The sequence below is a fragment of the Syngnathus leptorhynchus genome, chromosome 3 (genome assembly GCF_054491065.1).
Source record: "Syngnathus leptorhynchus isolate UIUO chromosome 3, UIUO_Slep, whole genome shotgun sequence".
Lineage (NCBI taxonomy): Eukaryota > Metazoa > Chordata > Actinopteri > Syngnathiformes > Syngnathidae > Syngnathus > Syngnathus leptorhynchus.
This window is the reverse complement of record NC_141197.1, coordinates 13,327,032-13,343,607: the sequence shown is the minus strand read 5'-3', so window position 1 is coordinate 13,343,607 and position 16,576 is coordinate 13,327,032. Positions and strand designations below refer to the sequence as shown.

General features: G+C 41.9%; 1 protein-coding gene across 2 annotated transcripts; it reads right to left on the bottom strand.

Moving 5' to 3' along the window:
• Positions 1 to 1,247: 1,247 nt before the first annotated feature.
• Positions 1,248 to 14,642, bottom strand: pax6b (paired box 6b). 2 transcript variants are annotated; one of them, XM_085907061.1, is made up of 13 exons: positions 14,630 to 14,642; positions 12,209 to 12,262; positions 11,582 to 11,605; positions 9,814 to 9,944; positions 9,531 to 9,566; positions 9,229 to 9,444; positions 8,819 to 8,984; positions 5,731 to 5,889; positions 5,164 to 5,246; positions 4,934 to 5,084; positions 3,779 to 3,891; positions 3,519 to 3,660; positions 1,248 to 2,178 (listed from the first exon to the last, which is right to left on the bottom strand). In XM_085907061.1, the coding sequence occupies exons 1-13, from the start codon at positions 14,640 to 14,642 to the stop codon at positions 2,093 to 2,095; spliced, it is 1,374 nt and encodes a 457-aa protein (XP_085763187.1). In that variant the 3' UTR covers positions 1,248 to 2,092. The 2 variants fall into 2 exon arrangements, with proteins under 2 accessions (XP_085763187.1, XP_085763188.1); XM_085907062.1 differs by lacking the exons at positions 9,531 to 9,566; positions 14,630 to 14,642 and having other exon boundaries at positions 12,209 to 12,236.
• Positions 14,643 to 16,576: the final 1,934 nt, after the last annotated feature.

Sequence of the window (16,576 nt, the reverse complement as noted above, 5' to 3'; positions counted from 1 at the left end):
GGCTTGCATATAGAAGGGCAAGGGTTTGAATCATCTGAGCAGTTTGTTCCGCTTACTGTATGCATCCGATTTTGCTCATTAGGGTTGCTGGTGAGCTGGATTTTAAGTGAGGGGTGTGGTGCTCCCTGCCTGAACTGTAGTGGTGGGAAGTAAAGTACAAATACTTTATTCATGTCTCTAAGTAGATTTTCTCAGGTAACTTTAAATGTTTACTTTTCTGCAGAATTTTTAAAACCGATATCTACTTACTACTCCTTACTTTTAAAAAAAAAAAAAAGGCCATTACTTTTTTCTAGATCTACAGATAATGGCACGAAATAAAAAAGATGCAAAGGTTTGTTTGACTTAGAGTTAGGTTAACCCATTTTGCCGGAGTTTGAAAATGAGAATTCGGGACAGAATTCCAATCGGCTTCGAATGTACGTCACGCACACAACAGCAGCACAAGCACAGACAGACACAGGCAACGTGGTGAAATAAAAACAATGAAGGGCAATATCATTGAGGTATCGTGTTCACTACGAACATGGAGTGTCAGTATCACTCACAGGGACAGAATGAAAACTCCACCCAATATTCAAACCTCAAATCTTAGAAGTGTCGGGCAGACCTTAGCCACTACCCACCAAGCTTTACTTAATTCCTCTTCAGCGTGTCAAAAATGCTGATGCATGCAAAAAATAATTTCATTTAAAAAAAGAAAATCCTTTCAGACACACTTTTACTGTACAAAATGTTTTTTTATAGTTTTCACAAAATACATTTAGAAAGCTCCATTTTAAATAAAATTAAATTGAAATATTTAAAGAGACAGTGTCGACATTTTTATCTCCATTTGCCCAGACGTAAACCCCATATGTGTCCATGTTCTACATACACACCAACATGAAAATAAAATAGAACAAAAGTAAAAGAGCATGACAGATGATGCGAGGAAAAAAACAAACCTCCCATGGTCTTCAATTATAAATAAGGACCGCGAGGCTCTGCCGCAGTTGTACAAACTCGAAGCCGATGTCGTCGAACCCAAGACGTGTTTACAAAATGTTGCAACACAAGACTAATATCTTTTAGAAAAAAAACATTGTGTACTAGATGAAATACAAAGGCTTTGGTCTGTTTTACAATCAACAATGATTAAATCTGATATGTACTTGTAAACAACTGCCAAACACTTAAGTTTAAAACTCTGTCAAGCAATGTTTAATCATAATTATAAGAATTAAATATTTCTAGTCGCACACAATTTTTTGACCATAGGACACTATATTACAACTATAGCTAAGAGACAAATTGTACCTGACCCTAAAGAATGTACTTTATGATGATGCATGGAACATTTATAGAATATTCTTGGTGGGGGGAGGAGGAAGGGGTTGTAAATGAAATCAACTTTTATTGGAGAATTTTCTCTCTCTCTCATTCTCTCTCTTGAGGGAAGACAAGTACTTTACATTTGGACAAGAAACAAAAGAAATTAGAGCAAAGACGCAGTCTACCATTTACAGACTACAGGCTTCCACATTGGTCCTCGCGGGATGCGGCAGAGGTCCCAGTTGGATTGCTTTACAAAGCAATCTGTGTGTGTGCATGTGTGTGTTGGACTGCAGCCTCTTTCCTCGTGGGGACAATAAATAGTTTTTCAAAGAGTCTTCCCTCCAGTCATGATATGCAACAGCGTCCATGCACAGAGCGTCTGGATATAAGCACATTAAAAGATAGTCATGGCAGAGTGTCGACAACATGGTTTCCTAGTAGTCCATCTATCAGCACTTGATCGTTCATATTCACATACAAATGGCCATTTACTAACACACCAGAAAGAAAAGAGGAAACAATGACTGGAAATTGTAAAAAAAAAAAAAAAATCTTTCCTTTTTTTTTTTTTTGTTTGTTTGTTCCAAAAAATGTAACACTGGGCACTTTTACAGAGGTCCATTTGTCTTTTTTTTTTTATCCTGTCCTCGTTTGAATGTGCCCGGAGCTACGCAAGTCCTCATTCACCTCCTCTTCTGTGTATATGTGTGTGTGTGTGGAGTGCGTGTGTGAGGAGGTCCACGTTGGAGCTCACAAGGTGAAATAGCTCTTCTCTCTACTGTAGTCTAGACCAGTACTGAGACATGTCAGGCTCGCTCCCGGGGACTTGCACTGGGACAGAAACTCCAGGAGAGATGAGTCCTGTGCACAAAGACACACGCGAGTCAGTTCAAAAGGTCATGAAATAAAATGTATGCATAAATGTGAATTAAAAAAAAGAAAACTCGAGTCAAGTCAAAAATTGTCTTTACAATATAATGTGCTATTTGCCCAGGCGAATAGCACAGCATTCTAATTAATCGCTCTTTAGTGGAATTTGAATTAAGCAGAAAAATCCACCTTTTTTTTTTTTTTTTATCCCATCAACTAAAAATCACATGCGGAATGGCTAATTTGCGAGTATCACGTGACCAATCCCAGCAAACAGGTGTGCCATGACCATTATTACATGTTGCAACCTTAATGAGGATTTTCAGTTGACAGCAAGTGGCAAATTGTTAGCTTGATAAAAACACGGGGGGGTGTCTGCTAAATTTGTATTCCAAAATGGTAGTATTACTCTACATTTGGACTAGAACATTGTACGAACTTGTACGCATTGGCCGAAATTATGAATTATTGTATTATTATTGTCAGTTTGCCCTTTCATTTCAGTGGCGAGTACTGATATGAAAACTCCTGAATGATCTTAACATGTTGTGTAAACTATTAAAAAATACATATAAATTTGGAAAATTTGGAACCACACAGCAGCCCAAATCTTTATGCAAATCATGTTAATCTGCACTGCAGACAGTGCTCTACTTCCGGTAGGCCACACCCCCTGCGTGAACTGCATTTCTTCACCAGAAGTTGTTCCTCAAAAAAATAACATACTATTCACAATCACCCAAGTGGCAAGTGCAGACTGTTAGTGAATGGAATTGGTGCAGATAAGGGCGAGTTTTAGAAAATGAATGAATGGATCTTCAAAATTCTTTAGCCAGACTTTCCCATGAAAAAGGCGTGTTTTTTTTCGTGCATGTTAAGTTTGGTCAAGATTCTAAATTGTCCATATATGTGAATGTCTGTAAATCGTCTGGCGACCAGTCTAGGTTTTACTCTACCTGTCACCCAGTCAGCCGGCGTTAGCCTTGCGAACAGGTGAGCGAGCGGTCGCTGTAAAAAAGGAGGCTGCGCACGTGTTGGCATTTAAATAGTGAGTACAAGTGCCGATGAATCACGTTAATTAGCAATTTAGCACAGAGGAAATGTGCTTCTGCGCCATTAAGTGCTCTGGTCTATAAGCAGTATATATATGACCGCCCCCCCCTTTAATGGACCGGAACTAAACTATGGGCTCAATCCTAAACCAAATGAAATACACATGATGTAGTAGCGCCTAATTAGGGAAGGTGGCAGATGACTGGCGGGCTGCCACGACGACTACTTTATTTTCCCTCACCCGAGCATGCTGGGTAAACAATGAACTGTCGGCCTACCTGTTGAGGTGGTACCAGAAGCGGTCATTGATTGGCTGTTCATATGTGCCTGCATATGCGGGGGCGTGTATGTTTCGTAGCTGCGCCCGTTCACAGGCGGACTGGTAGGCAGCATGCAGGAATAGGAGGAGGTCTGGCTGGGCTAAAAGTGGACGGAAGGGGGGAGAATGTGGACATTAGCGCAATAGTCGGGTCGGATTGCACTCAATTGATGGGCCCGTGAGCTCGTGCTTGCGCCGCCAAGGTTTATATCCACTTACTTGCATAGGTAGATTGTTGGCCATGGTGAAGCTGGGCATTGGGGGCAGTGCGCTGTAGGTGTTGGTGAGGGCTGAGTCGGCTCGGCCCAACATGGACCCCGAAGTGAACGACACTGGAGGAATAGGAGAGATTAAAACTACTTTAGAACAGGAATGAACAACTGTCATGAAATGAACAAAATGTTGACTAGGTGTAGGCGGCCCTGATTGCCACATGATCGTGGTCATCATTCCATTTATTAACTTTCCCGTCATGTGTTGGCTTTAACCAATGTATTTGAAGTGTGTCACTCCAGGTAACCTGATCCAGCATTTGTTTTAATATTCTAAAATAGATCTATAAATGATTATTATCTCAGCCCCAGTATGCATCGGTCAAGCCCCCCTTTAGGTCCGGGAGAGAAAAAAGTCCTGGAACCATCTCTGGTGGCTGTTTAAAATCGTGTTGTTCTTTTCTTGTTGTCTTTGTCAGTCATTCAGTCATCTGTAAAGGATGAATCAAGGCAAGACTTTTTTTTTCCAAAAATATTTAAAAAATGGCTTATGCTTCAGTATGGAATATTTATATTATACAGTGGGGTGTGTGGGTGCCATGTTAGAAACAAGACTTAGAATAATAGATGCGGAGAAAATGGCAGCAAGGCACATTGCAATAATTTTATACATAGAGGTAGCAGCAAAATCTTTTTTGTTGTTAAAAAGCCTTAGGTTAGGTTGGATCAGATTAGTGTTTTTGTTTTTGTTATCCAGTAATTTGTTGTGTTTGTCTAAGAATATGATGAGACAATGATACATTTAGAGGTTTCCTGCAATGAAATGAGTATAAATAGGCCTGGGTCTTCTTACATTTACTGTACTCACAATTCTGGGGAAATAATTTTGATTCAATTTTGAAGATATTAGATTCAGAATTGACATCATCAAAGTGAAGACTGGAGTGTTTTATTCCTTTTACCATTTAATATTGAAGGTGGATTTTTACTCTCGCGTTACACTCAAGAATGTTAAAGTGGGATTTGTGTGAGGCACATCTGAGACACAACCCATTGCTCCTTCGTCATAAACTTGAAACCTGACTATTTTATTGCCATCTACACTTTACCGGTGATTTTTTTTAACACCTGTATAAAGGTTTTACGGTGGTGGTGTACGTACCAGGTGTGGTGGGCTGCGGGATGGCCTGGTACACGCTGGTGCTGAAGCTGCTGCTGATGGGAATGTGACTGGAAGAGTTGCTGGCCTGTCGACGCTGGTTGCGAAGCTTCTCCTCCCGCCTCCACTTTGCTCTCCTGTTGGAGAACCACACCTGCAAGGGCAACAAAACCTCTTAGTTGGCAAGAATCCTTTGAGCATCGAGGAAGAAATCTTACTAAATGGACGCTCACTTGTATTCTTGCTTCTGGGAGGTCAATTTTGGCCGCTAGTCTCTCTCGTGCAAATACGTCTGGGTAATGGGTTCTCTCAAATTCTGCAATATAAACGTTGGATATGAGTACAGTAGTTCATAAAAATATTAAATAAAAATATTGTCAGTTAGACAATTCTTTTGACAAATTTATTTTTTCCCCAAAGCTTTAGAAGTATTTTTACACATGATATTTATTAGTAAAACCTGTGTAACCACAACATTTTATGATTAAGGTATTTCAGACACACTGACCACTACATACGTTAAACTAATGCTGTATAAATCCACCTTTAAAGAGATAGCAATACTCAAGTTTAATTGACGCTTGATTCCCATGTCTAATATTTGTTCTCGTGTAGCTAACCTACGTAACCAAAACAATAAAAGCAAAATCTGTACGATATGAAACTCCAACGCTAAAAAAAAAAAAAAAAAAAGCAGCCTGTTGTTTGTGCGTGCGTAAGTGCGTGCGTAAGTGCGCGCGCGCGCACATTCGTTCGTGCGTGCGCACATGAGTGCATCCGTGCGTGTATGACGTGCGTACCTTTCTCCAGCGCCTCGATCTGCTCCTGCGTGAAGGAGGTGCGGTTTCTCTGCAGCTTCCTCTTGAGCTGCAGGCGCATCTGAGTCTCCTCCGAGTCCTCGCCGTTTGAGCTGATGGAATTTGTGTTTTCTCCGACGCCGTCTTGCGGCTGGCAGCCGTCTATAAGGGGGGGGGGGGGTAGGGGGAACACATCGTTAAACTAATAGCCCGGTTGCTATTATAGGTTATTTTAAACATATGCCAATGTGCTTAATCTATTTTAAGGGTTGTGAAGGTGAGGGAACGGGTCTTCATGTCTGTCCAGGTCGCGCATAAATAGCAGCAAATGAACTCCTGTTTTGTTTCGGAGTTTTTTTTTTTCTAGTTTTCTATAAACGTTCAAAAGTGAATTTGACAACGAAATCAGATTGGAGTAACTGAACAGTTCAAATGAAGAATGTTTATTGTAATCCCCACAATGGTTGGGTTAGTTTAAAGTCCATTTAAAAAATTAGACCTGTAAATAACATGAGATGCACGAGATGAGTTTGTCCACCTTTGTCTTTAAATCTATAATTTGTGGCCATTATTTGTGTGACAATTGAAAATACGAGCATCTTAGCAGCTGTCGTCAAGTTTCAAGATGGACTGTTCTTTCAAAATGCGAACAAATCCGAGGTTGACCAGCGTTGGACGGTGTTAGATCTTTCACTGTATTGTTTATAAAATATTGTGGGAACACAAACAGGCTGGGATGTTCAACTCAACGCTGCCACAATGCCGCATGTTGTCAAAAGGGAAGAGAAATATGTCAAGTCTTTTCAGAGACATGTTTTTAAAATCCCAAACTCACTTGCAACCCCTTCCTCCCTCTTTCCCCCACCCGCACCTACAGGCTCAATGGTGGTTCCCATATGGGCGTCGGTATATCCATTGAGGTGACCACCAACTTTATTTTGAATAGCAGAGGGGGCTTTTCAGGACGATACAATAGCTTGAGGAGTAAAGGGAAACCATTAAACTGTGGACACAGGCAGGGACGAGCAGCCAGTCCGTGGTGGGTGTAATGTGCGCTTCGAGGGGGTGGATGACAAAAGGATCCTCTCCCACTGGAGCTGCGCAGGCCGCAGTCCTTTTGCCATTGTGTCCGAGGGGAGAGCTTGGAGTCCAGTGTGTTAACCCTTCGCCACTAGCATCATTAATCACGTCCACGCCACTCAGGATTTCTGTCCTCAATTGGAAACAAATGAGTGAGGCGAGAGCATGCAAGCCCTCCCTTGCACTCACCCCTCCAAACAACGCCAAAATAAGGCCAATCTATTCACCACCACGAGGAGGGCAAGGCAGCCCCTCCCGCCCCCACCTTAAATAAAAAGGCTTATCGACTAATGTGTGTCCCACTTGTTGGACATCATTATCATGTCGAGAAAGTGAGGGTGAAAACGTTCCTGCACATCAAATTAAATAGCAGACGCAAGTATATTCTCCAACATCCCAATACTTTGGGTGGTTGTGCAGCTATTATCCGTGGGTCAGACCCGGTGACGATGCAAGATGGGATTTGTTTTCTTTGAGCAAAAAAAAAAAAAAAAATCGGCAAATAAACGCATTCTTTAGTATCGCGATGTCTCAGCCAGTCAGGCGGAAACGCTCCAGCACAAAAAGCAGGCGGGGGGAAAAAGAGAATAAAGATAGCGAAACAATTGCGGCACCTCTCAGCCGCTGAGGCCCGATCAAAACACTCTTGAGAAACCGCTTAAAAATGAAAAAGAAAGTGACAGACTAAATCCGATAGACGGGATTTAAGGGCAGCACATGACGGTCCATTTATGGGGATTGAAAATATCTTTTTAGGGACACAGTATTATAGATACCAGTAATATGTGAGGTTTTGGTAGTTTTGTTTTTAGTTTAACAAATGCATTATTAATAATATTGTTATTATTATTATTATTACTGACTATTATTATTATTATATATAATACTAGAAGTGTTTTTATTGATTATTTGTTTGTGTTTATTTTTTAACAACAATATTAGGACCCTTTTTAGTGGCACAAGTTCATTTTATAATAATATTAATAATAATAAACATAATCATAAATGTTATTATAACGATATGATAATACATTTATGATAATGATATAATAATGTTATTTATGTCATTAATTGTTGGAAATGTTCATAGCAGTAGTGTGTTTCATTGCTGCATTTTATACTGATCGCAATGCGAATTTTCATCTGCATTAAACAACTTTGAATTTTGATTTCAATTAAATTGGGAGTGGCTTCCTCAACGGTACTAGGGGAGGGGGCGTGCAACTCATTCATTACGTCATCATCATTGTCGGTATGAGGTATCCGACCCTTTGGTGACAGGCCGTATAGCATTCTGTAGTAGAGCTTTTGAAATAATAATAATAATTATTATTATTATTATTATTATTATTATTATTATTACTATATTATTATCATTAAAATGTAATTATTTTTTCATTAACGAATCCAACAAGTGCATTATAATTGTGATTAAACATTATATTAACGTTACGCGTTGATAATCACCGTCGTCATATATCAACATATGCATCTTACAATAGCAATAATAATGATAATGATGATAATCAATTGTGCCTAATGTGATCGTTTCCGCTTTAATGCTCGTTAATAGCCACCACCACGTGTCCAAATGACGTTCAAACAATTAAGCAAATGATTATTTGCTGCGCCTCACTTGCACCACTTCCGCATTTCGCCGACTAAATCTATAGAAGCTATTTATTTGCTTTGCATTTGAAGGCCCTGCCGTCGGGCTTGCCTTCTTTCGCGCCTCCGCGCTCGTCACAAATAGGAGGGAGGGAGACAAGCAGAGAGAACGCTAGACAAAGGCCCCTGCTAATGAGCAATTACACGTTGCGTGGAGGAGTTTTTCCCATCAGCCGTCATTGCGTGTGGACGGAAACATTCCTTTGTGCACGCACATTTCGCCGCTGTCACGCACGTCCACGCCAGAGACAGTGGAGGCATTGAGGCCGCATACTAGGCTAGGGCCTATTGTTTGCAACCGAAAGCAGCGCAATATCATTTGCTGATTTGGGAGGGGGCTCACCTTGATTGGGCTGGCCCGGCACCGATGTTCCGGGGTACCAGCCGGGCCGGGTCCCCCAACTTCCCGTCTGACCGTTGAGCATCCTCAGCTTGTCATACATGCCATCTGCGCCCATCTGTTGCTTCTCACTCGCCAGGTTGCGGAGGACTCGGTTTATCGATGATACCTGGAAGGGAGGGGTGGGGGAGACAGCTGTGGATGAGAGGGGAACGTGCGCGTAAAGTGTGCGTAAAGTACGCCTAATTGGCTGAGGCGCGCGCACTTTGCATTGCGCATTAATACGAGTGAATGGTTGGATGCTCACTGCGCGCACAAACACAACAAAAGTCATCAGATGGAGCTAATGTAATCATGCACGCAATTTATGCTCGTGTGTAAGCGCGCACGCGCGCGTGTTCGTGTAATCTTACACTTGGTATGTTGTCGTTAGTGCAGATGCCCTCCGATAAAAGACGGTCGCGGATCTCCCAGGCGAAGATTGACGGACACTCTCGCTTGTACTGTGCGATCTTGGCAACCACTTCCGGCGTGGCGACCCGGGGCTTGCTCCCGCCGATGGCCCGCGGTCTTATGGAGCCGGTCTCATAGTAGCGGCCCAGGATTTTGCTCACGCAGCCGTTGGACACCTGGATGGAGATCAAAAGACACAATTCACATCCATTATTTAGGACTATCCGGGGAATTTTTGTGATGGCGTTCAAGTCATTATCACCTTTTCACTGTCCACCACTTGGACTTCATCATGGGTCTATAAACACAGAAAATATGCCTTGAATGGTACATTAGGCATTTTCTACAATAAATCTATTTTTAGTTTTTTTTTAGAACAGGTATGGTTTTTTTTTAATCTTCTTCTCCTGTGTCCGCTGTCCAAAGAATAGCATAACGCTTGCGTGTGCGCACTGCCTGCGTACAAGCTGCTTTGACGCTAAAACCAAAAAAAAATTATCGGCCAAAATAAAATAAAACGAATGATAGAAAAGCCACTTGCCCACCTGTAGTATTCGGGAGATGTCGCAGGGTCGAGCACCGCTGTGGGCGAGTTCTACAATTTTCTGCCTGGTGGAGTCCGGCAACGGTCTGCCGTTTACGAACACGCCACCGAGCTGGTTGACGCCGCTGTGACCTGCGTGGGCACACGGGAGGCCAATCACACACTTAAAAAAAAAAAAAATTATAACACCGAGCACGGAGAACCAAAATACAAATTAGTTTATTCTTGCACGCAAAAGCTAAATTATAATACACCAGCGGTGTCTATCGAGCGCGCCTCTGGCTTCGGGAAAAAAAATCATGCACATGTTGCCTTTCAAATAGCACAGTCGCCGTTTAGCGTATGATAACATCGGCACATCTCTCTATCCATCCCTGACACAAAAACGAACGGATTAAATAGGCTGTCGTACAAGAGGTACAAGTCCAAAAACATGCAAGCGTATTTTCAAAAAAGTGTCGCGTTAAGGATGAAATGTCTCGTTGTAAAGGATGTGGAAGTAGTTGGGAGCCCCCGCAAACCTGAAGCCGAAAGGGAGCGTGGACTCCCGCGAATGGCCGCCCCACGCTCCGTGTCCGCGTCTGCCGTCTTCTTTCCCCTACGCTGCCTCCCGCTACATTGGCTCGCGGAGCCAGAGCTCCTTAGCAATAAATAAGCTCCAAATATAGACGAGGGGGGGAAGCAAATATGATGAGCCTGGCTGACATTTGTCTTGAAAATAAAGCTCGCCGCACGTCAAGTTTGAGCTTAATTTCTGGGAATGGGCGGAAGTCGCCTCGGATCATGCACGGGAGGCTAATTGAAAAGATCAGTTTGAGCACTTTGTGGCAGCCACGTCACTTTGTGACACGGCTCCCGCGCTGCGAAATCGCATCGTCACGACAAATGGTAGCATGATAAAAACGACCCTTTCTGTCTGCATTTGGATATCACTCAGACCCAATTGGACGCTACTCGTTTACCCTCCGAGGGGAGACTTTGGTTTTAAGGTGGCCTGAGGGTGGGGGGCTGCGCGCGGTCACACAAACGAGGGCGCGCCTGGATTCTTAACATATTAAAAGTGACATCTAGTATTTTTTTTCTTCCTCCGCTCCTCCTCCTCCCTCCTCCCTCTGCTCTTCGCATCCCTGTTTGTATTTGACAACAAATGCACACTGCAGCCATGTTTGTGCGCTTCTTGATTGGATCAAAAAAGGGCCCGCATCCCCTTTTGACCGCCCCGTGTAATAATCTTCCATCATGCGTGGATGTGATTGATGCTAAATCCACTATCATCCCTCTTGCTTATTGCTAATTCCAGGATTAGGCGGAATTAATAGACTTGTTAGGCCGCGTTATACGGCGCCTTCACCAATGTCATATTTCACATAAATCACCCAAAGAAAAACACTCCGGATCGATAAAAGCTGTCACGTACAAGTCTTAATCGGGGCTCAATTCCCTCAAGTGCCCGCTGGCGCTGATTACGCGCCTTGTAGTCTATTGCGGCAAAGCATATGGTGTCATTTTGGACGCTCCCCGCCATGTACACCCAGGAGTTATTAGGCACAAAAGACGAGCGAGGCCCGCCGCGACCTCTGGACAACCCGTGGGCCCGTGGAAGACCCCCCTCGCGGCAGACATCACGCGCCAAAGCCATTTAGGTCCGTGCGTAAAAGACGCGTTTTCTGCCCCCGCCGCTCCTCACATCCAAACTATTTTGCGCACACATTACAGCACAGACACGAGTGCATATGGAGGATGTAATGTAATAAAGTTATTGCACACACCTTCATCACAGATGTCATACACCTCTTGTCCAGCAGCAAGAGAGAAAACGTTCATGTTTAACCTTTTTTTTTTTTTTTTTTTTTGCTTGTTGTTTGTCACCAGGAATTAGACAGCATTCAACGCACAAGGGGCCCGACTTCAATAAGGCGCAACTTCCGGTCTAGCCACTTGTGTATGCAGTGTGTGTGTGTTGGAAAATGATGCGCTCGTTTGCATAAAAGACATTCTTTCTTTGCGCTCATGTTTCATGCAAGCATAGCTGCAGACAGCTTTAACGCTAATGCAGGCGCCTGTGCAATTATTTAATAGCAACTCAGGCAGCAAGAAAATAGCACAACCTCCCCCCACACACACACATTTGATCTATTTTGTTCAAGAATAATTCTTATTGCGAAATAAATAAATACATACATAAATAACAACATGAAATGGCTGTTAAATAAGTGACAATACCCCTTCTTATAATGTCAGTCATGCAAATGGGGGCCTAGAATGCGTTTCCTCCTCGTTTTTTCTCCTAACCTATGCACCGTAACAACCAGGGGCTAATGTCAGGGTGGGTTACTTACGTCATGCAAACACTCACAATTAAAACAGCAAATCAAGAATTCAAAAACCAAACTTACTGTTCTGCATCATTGAAGCTACGCCAGACTCCCACGTGGCTTGATTGTGGTACTCTGAGCGTCACAGGGAAAATCATAAAAACAGGTTAACATCACATTCCAAAAAAAAAAAAAAACATACACACACAACACACATTTTCTTAATAGGTTTCTGTCATCTCCTTCCTTTTTCAAAATTTAGTTATTTAGTGCAGTTTAAGTTTAGCATCCTCGTTGGTGTTGTATGTTTGTATTTGTATTTTAAACTTGCCTGGAAACAGAGTTGACTGTCCACTGTATTACAATTTAGTCAATCATCTGCCGTTTTCACTACTTAATGCCTCCCTATAGGACAGAGCAAAACAAGACATTAGCACAGCCAAAGCTATACTGATGTACTAAATTCCGCTTCATTAAATTCAAAGTGTCAAACTCCTTTTCACCCCTGCCGGCCACACCTTCTTGAGCGCAACGCTCAGATTTCCCCTCGATTGGGATTCGTGACCAGTTTTGAACCAACTCGTTTTGAAAGCAGAATGGTTGATAAAGACTGTCAAATATACGACTGTCATTCAAATTATTTGGATTTTTTATTTTTTGTTAGCACAATATTTATTGTATAATCTTTTCGGATCAAATGATGCTTATTATTTACGGGCTGTGACGGATTTGGCCAAATTGCCTTGAGTTTGACACCCACGATTTTATATATATTTTTTAATTTGCTTTCTAACTTCATTCCACTCAAAGCCTGCGGTGACAGTGCTAAAATAATAATAATAATAATAATAATAATAATAATAATAAAGCGTCCGGGCTCGGGAGGGTGGGAGTGTCCAGTCGTCAACAATGCAGCCCCTCATGGGCTCCCTCAAACCCGGGGCGACAGCTCGCCCTGGGCCGCTACAAACACGCACAGCTTCCCAACTAAACACACCAACAAGTTCACATTAATACAAAGAGCCGGAGGCACGCATCCCACCCCCTTCGGGACTATTCACAGACACACACATTCTCTCACACACATGCGACCGTGACCCCGGTGCAGCCACAGTGTGAATGTGAATGCTGTTTTTGTTTCGCGTTTTTTTTTTTATTCGTAAATAGGAGAAACTGAATTATTTCTCGCGGTTCAATATTTGGTGCTTGTTTGGTGGCGGTTGTAAAGCGCGTCCAGAGACACAAGAGCGCAGTAGGGCGCTCAATTGGGGAAAGACAAATGCATTAGAAGAAGCTTTTCAATTGGGGGGGACAGATAAGGAAAAAAGGTGGGGGGCAGTGAGGAGAAGTTTTTTTTCTTCTTTTTTTTCATGCACAGTTGTGTTGTGGTCACGATTAAAATGGCCTCGTACCGAGTTCACTTGCTCGGTCATTAATCACACTTAAAATTCCATCACACGGAAGCACGTTGAAAAAAAAAATGAAAAAAATACGATAAAAGTATGTCATAATTAATCAAAAATGATTATTAAAAAATAACTGAAAAGATCATCTTAGGTGACAGTGGACTTTGTTTAGCTTTGAAGCTTGGATGGCGCATGTGGTTAATCATTTATTATAGGTCGAAAGCTCAAACGTTGTTGTTCCCGGGGTTAACTATACCATCTAATCTGCATTTCTTTTGCTGCGCTAATCCGGAACAACAATGTCTTAATTCAATATGCTTATTGACACACACGCAGGCCTCACTTTTTTTTTTTTTTGCAAGTAGCTTCAAGTTCTAAAATGTGACACACTGTTTTACGAGCAGGTGCTTCCTGTACAGATCAAAATGGTTAGTAGAAAACTAAATTGCACGTCTTGGTATTGTTGTATATATTATTAGAAATTACAGTCGTGATTTGTTGTTTTATTTAAAAATGCACCAAAAATGAAAATGAATTAGTCTTGTAGCAGCAATACTTTAATTTCCTTTTGACTTGTATCGTTATACAAAATAGTTTCATTGCGGACCTGATTGCTCTGTCAAAATGACTATTTCTGATGAAAATGTTAATTAAACTCGATTAAATTGGGAATTTTTAATTCGACAGAAAATGAAGTTAGCAAATAAAAAAAACAATTTCGGGGATATTTTCTTGATGTAATTAATTAGTCTAAAAGGGGGCCTTCGTTGCCCTTTTTTCCTGCAAGAAGCCTCTTGGCTGAGTGGTCGGCATGAATCAATCTGACGCCTTTTCTCAACGGGTCATTGCGCCCAATTCTCCACGATGATCACTGGCCTGGCCCAACGTGACTTTTTTACTCCCGTCTAAATACGGCAAAATAGCGCATGTTGAATTGCTTACAAAATAGTAGGAGGCAATTTCTTTGCCTACTTTTTGACAGCCGTAAAGTTAGACTAATCTAGAAAGTAAATTACGGTTAAATAGTACATATTAAACAGAAATATAAACATTAGGATGAAGAAGAGGGAAAAGATGATCTTTTTATAAATCTTACCTTTTTGGGGCATCCTGTCGCTGTCAAAACCAAATTATGCAGCGTGTTGTCCACGGCCCACACAGAGAAAGAAAAAAAAAAGAAGGGAGGAAAAAAAAACCACGGTGATGACCGGTCTTCTCTCGTGGAAGTGAAGGAGCGAGAGGCCGTGTGAAAAAAAAATTAGTTTCCAAAAGGGTGCTGGAGAGGAGAAGGAGACGGAGGGGATATCCCTGCGAAGGAGACAGAGATTGACAGTGAACTCAGATGTCAGAACGCAGCGAGTTTGGCGTGGATGTGCGCTGGCGTGGGAGAGAGCGAATGAGAGAGTGGGCAAGAGAGAGAGTGGGGAAGCGAGGGAGAGAGAGAGAGAGAGAGAGAGAGAGAGAGAGAGAGAGAGAGAGAGAGAGAGAGAGAGAGAGAGAGAGAGAGAAGGGAGGGGAGGGGGCGTCGTGGAGGAAGGAGGAGGTAAGAGAAAGAATGAACACACCTATGCTGATTGGAGAAGGGAGAACAAGTGTATTAATGTATGTGCTCCTTCCTCCTGCTCCGCCGCTCTTCACTGGCCCATTAGCGCGACCCGACCTCTGTCATCATTACCCCCACCCCAACCCCCCAACACATAAACACCAACCCACCCCACCACCACGACCCCCACCCCTGCGCCACAGCCAAAAGCGGGAAACTGGGCCGAGTCACAGCGAGAGAAAAGATGGGGGGGGGGGGACATTGCCCCTCTTCCCTCACCCCCCCTCCCCTTAAAAAAAAAAAAAAACTCTAATCAGACCCGTGCATGCAAATGGGATGATGCGTTCACTTGCTGAATATTGGGGAAAAAAGGGAGTGGAACACAGCCCAAGCATTTCTACAGAGACCACACAGTATTTGCGCGTCTTCGTATAATAAATAAATAAATACATGTAGCCCACTGAAGTGCACGAGTGGGAGCCAATGAATGAATGAATGAATGAATAAATAAATAAATAAATAAATAAATAAATAAATCCAAAGCAACGCCTCATCACTTTCTCCAGAAATTAAGCAATAACAGTGATGAATTATTGTACAGATAAGCCTATGAGGATAAGTATATTGATCTGAGCATGGTGCGATTAACCATGAGCAATGCAGAACAAATATCCAAATTAGCTTTATACAAAAGCAAGTTGATTGCACTTGTTAGGCTTACAATGGGGACATTTGTGAATTTGTTTTGTAAAATAAAAAAGGAGCATTTTCTTTAAATGTATCTTTACCTATAAAGTAAGATTTGTGATTGTATTGTATAAATATTGCACAAAGCACATCTCTTTATTATGCTGTAAACTCCAACTACGCTGTGACAAAATGGAGCGAGTGATAATTTTTCCAGTTTGCAGTTTTTAGTGCATTGCTCAAGTGATTTAATTGGTTATATTATATGTGTTGGTTGCTGTTTTATTATTGTACTGTACTGTAGTCATGCAATTTTTACAGTTGCTTTAACCACTGAATAATTTCTGAAATAATGTAGACATAATTTAGTTGTCATGTTCTGCACGCTGCATGTTTACTCTGGTGCTTCAAAAGTTCAATGTTCCACACTGGTGTTCGTAATATGGATTAATATTTGAGAAGCATTTGGCATTAATGTTTGCTACGAAACCATTAAGATAAGTATATAGTACACCAACCCAAAGAAACACATTTGGGAACTTCCCGACCTTTATCTAAGAACTTTTTACTTTACTACTTCCTTAATTGTCTATAGATGCACGCTTAACGTGTAACCTGAAAAGTTTTTAATTAAATACATTACAATATATAACATGTAAAGAAAAAATGAAAAGTGATTCCTTTGTTGTTCTTTAGGAAATGGCTTTCATATCTTGCAATATAGTGCATTTTTTAATTGTTTGCCAGTGCAAAAAAAAATGCATACGCTACATGTATAGCCACCACGTGCTTTTGTTGACTCTTTTGGGTATC

Coding starts and splice junctions, on each gene's coding strand:
- pax6b (XM_085907061.1), bottom strand. Junction 8,985..9,228: donor CTAACGACAACATACCAAGT/GTAAGATTACAC, acceptor CCTCCCTTCCAG/GTATCATCGATAAACCGAGT. Junction 3,892..4,933: donor CCCGCAGCCCACCACACCTG/GTACGTACACCA, acceptor CTATTCCTCCAG/TGTCGTTCACTTCGGGGTCC.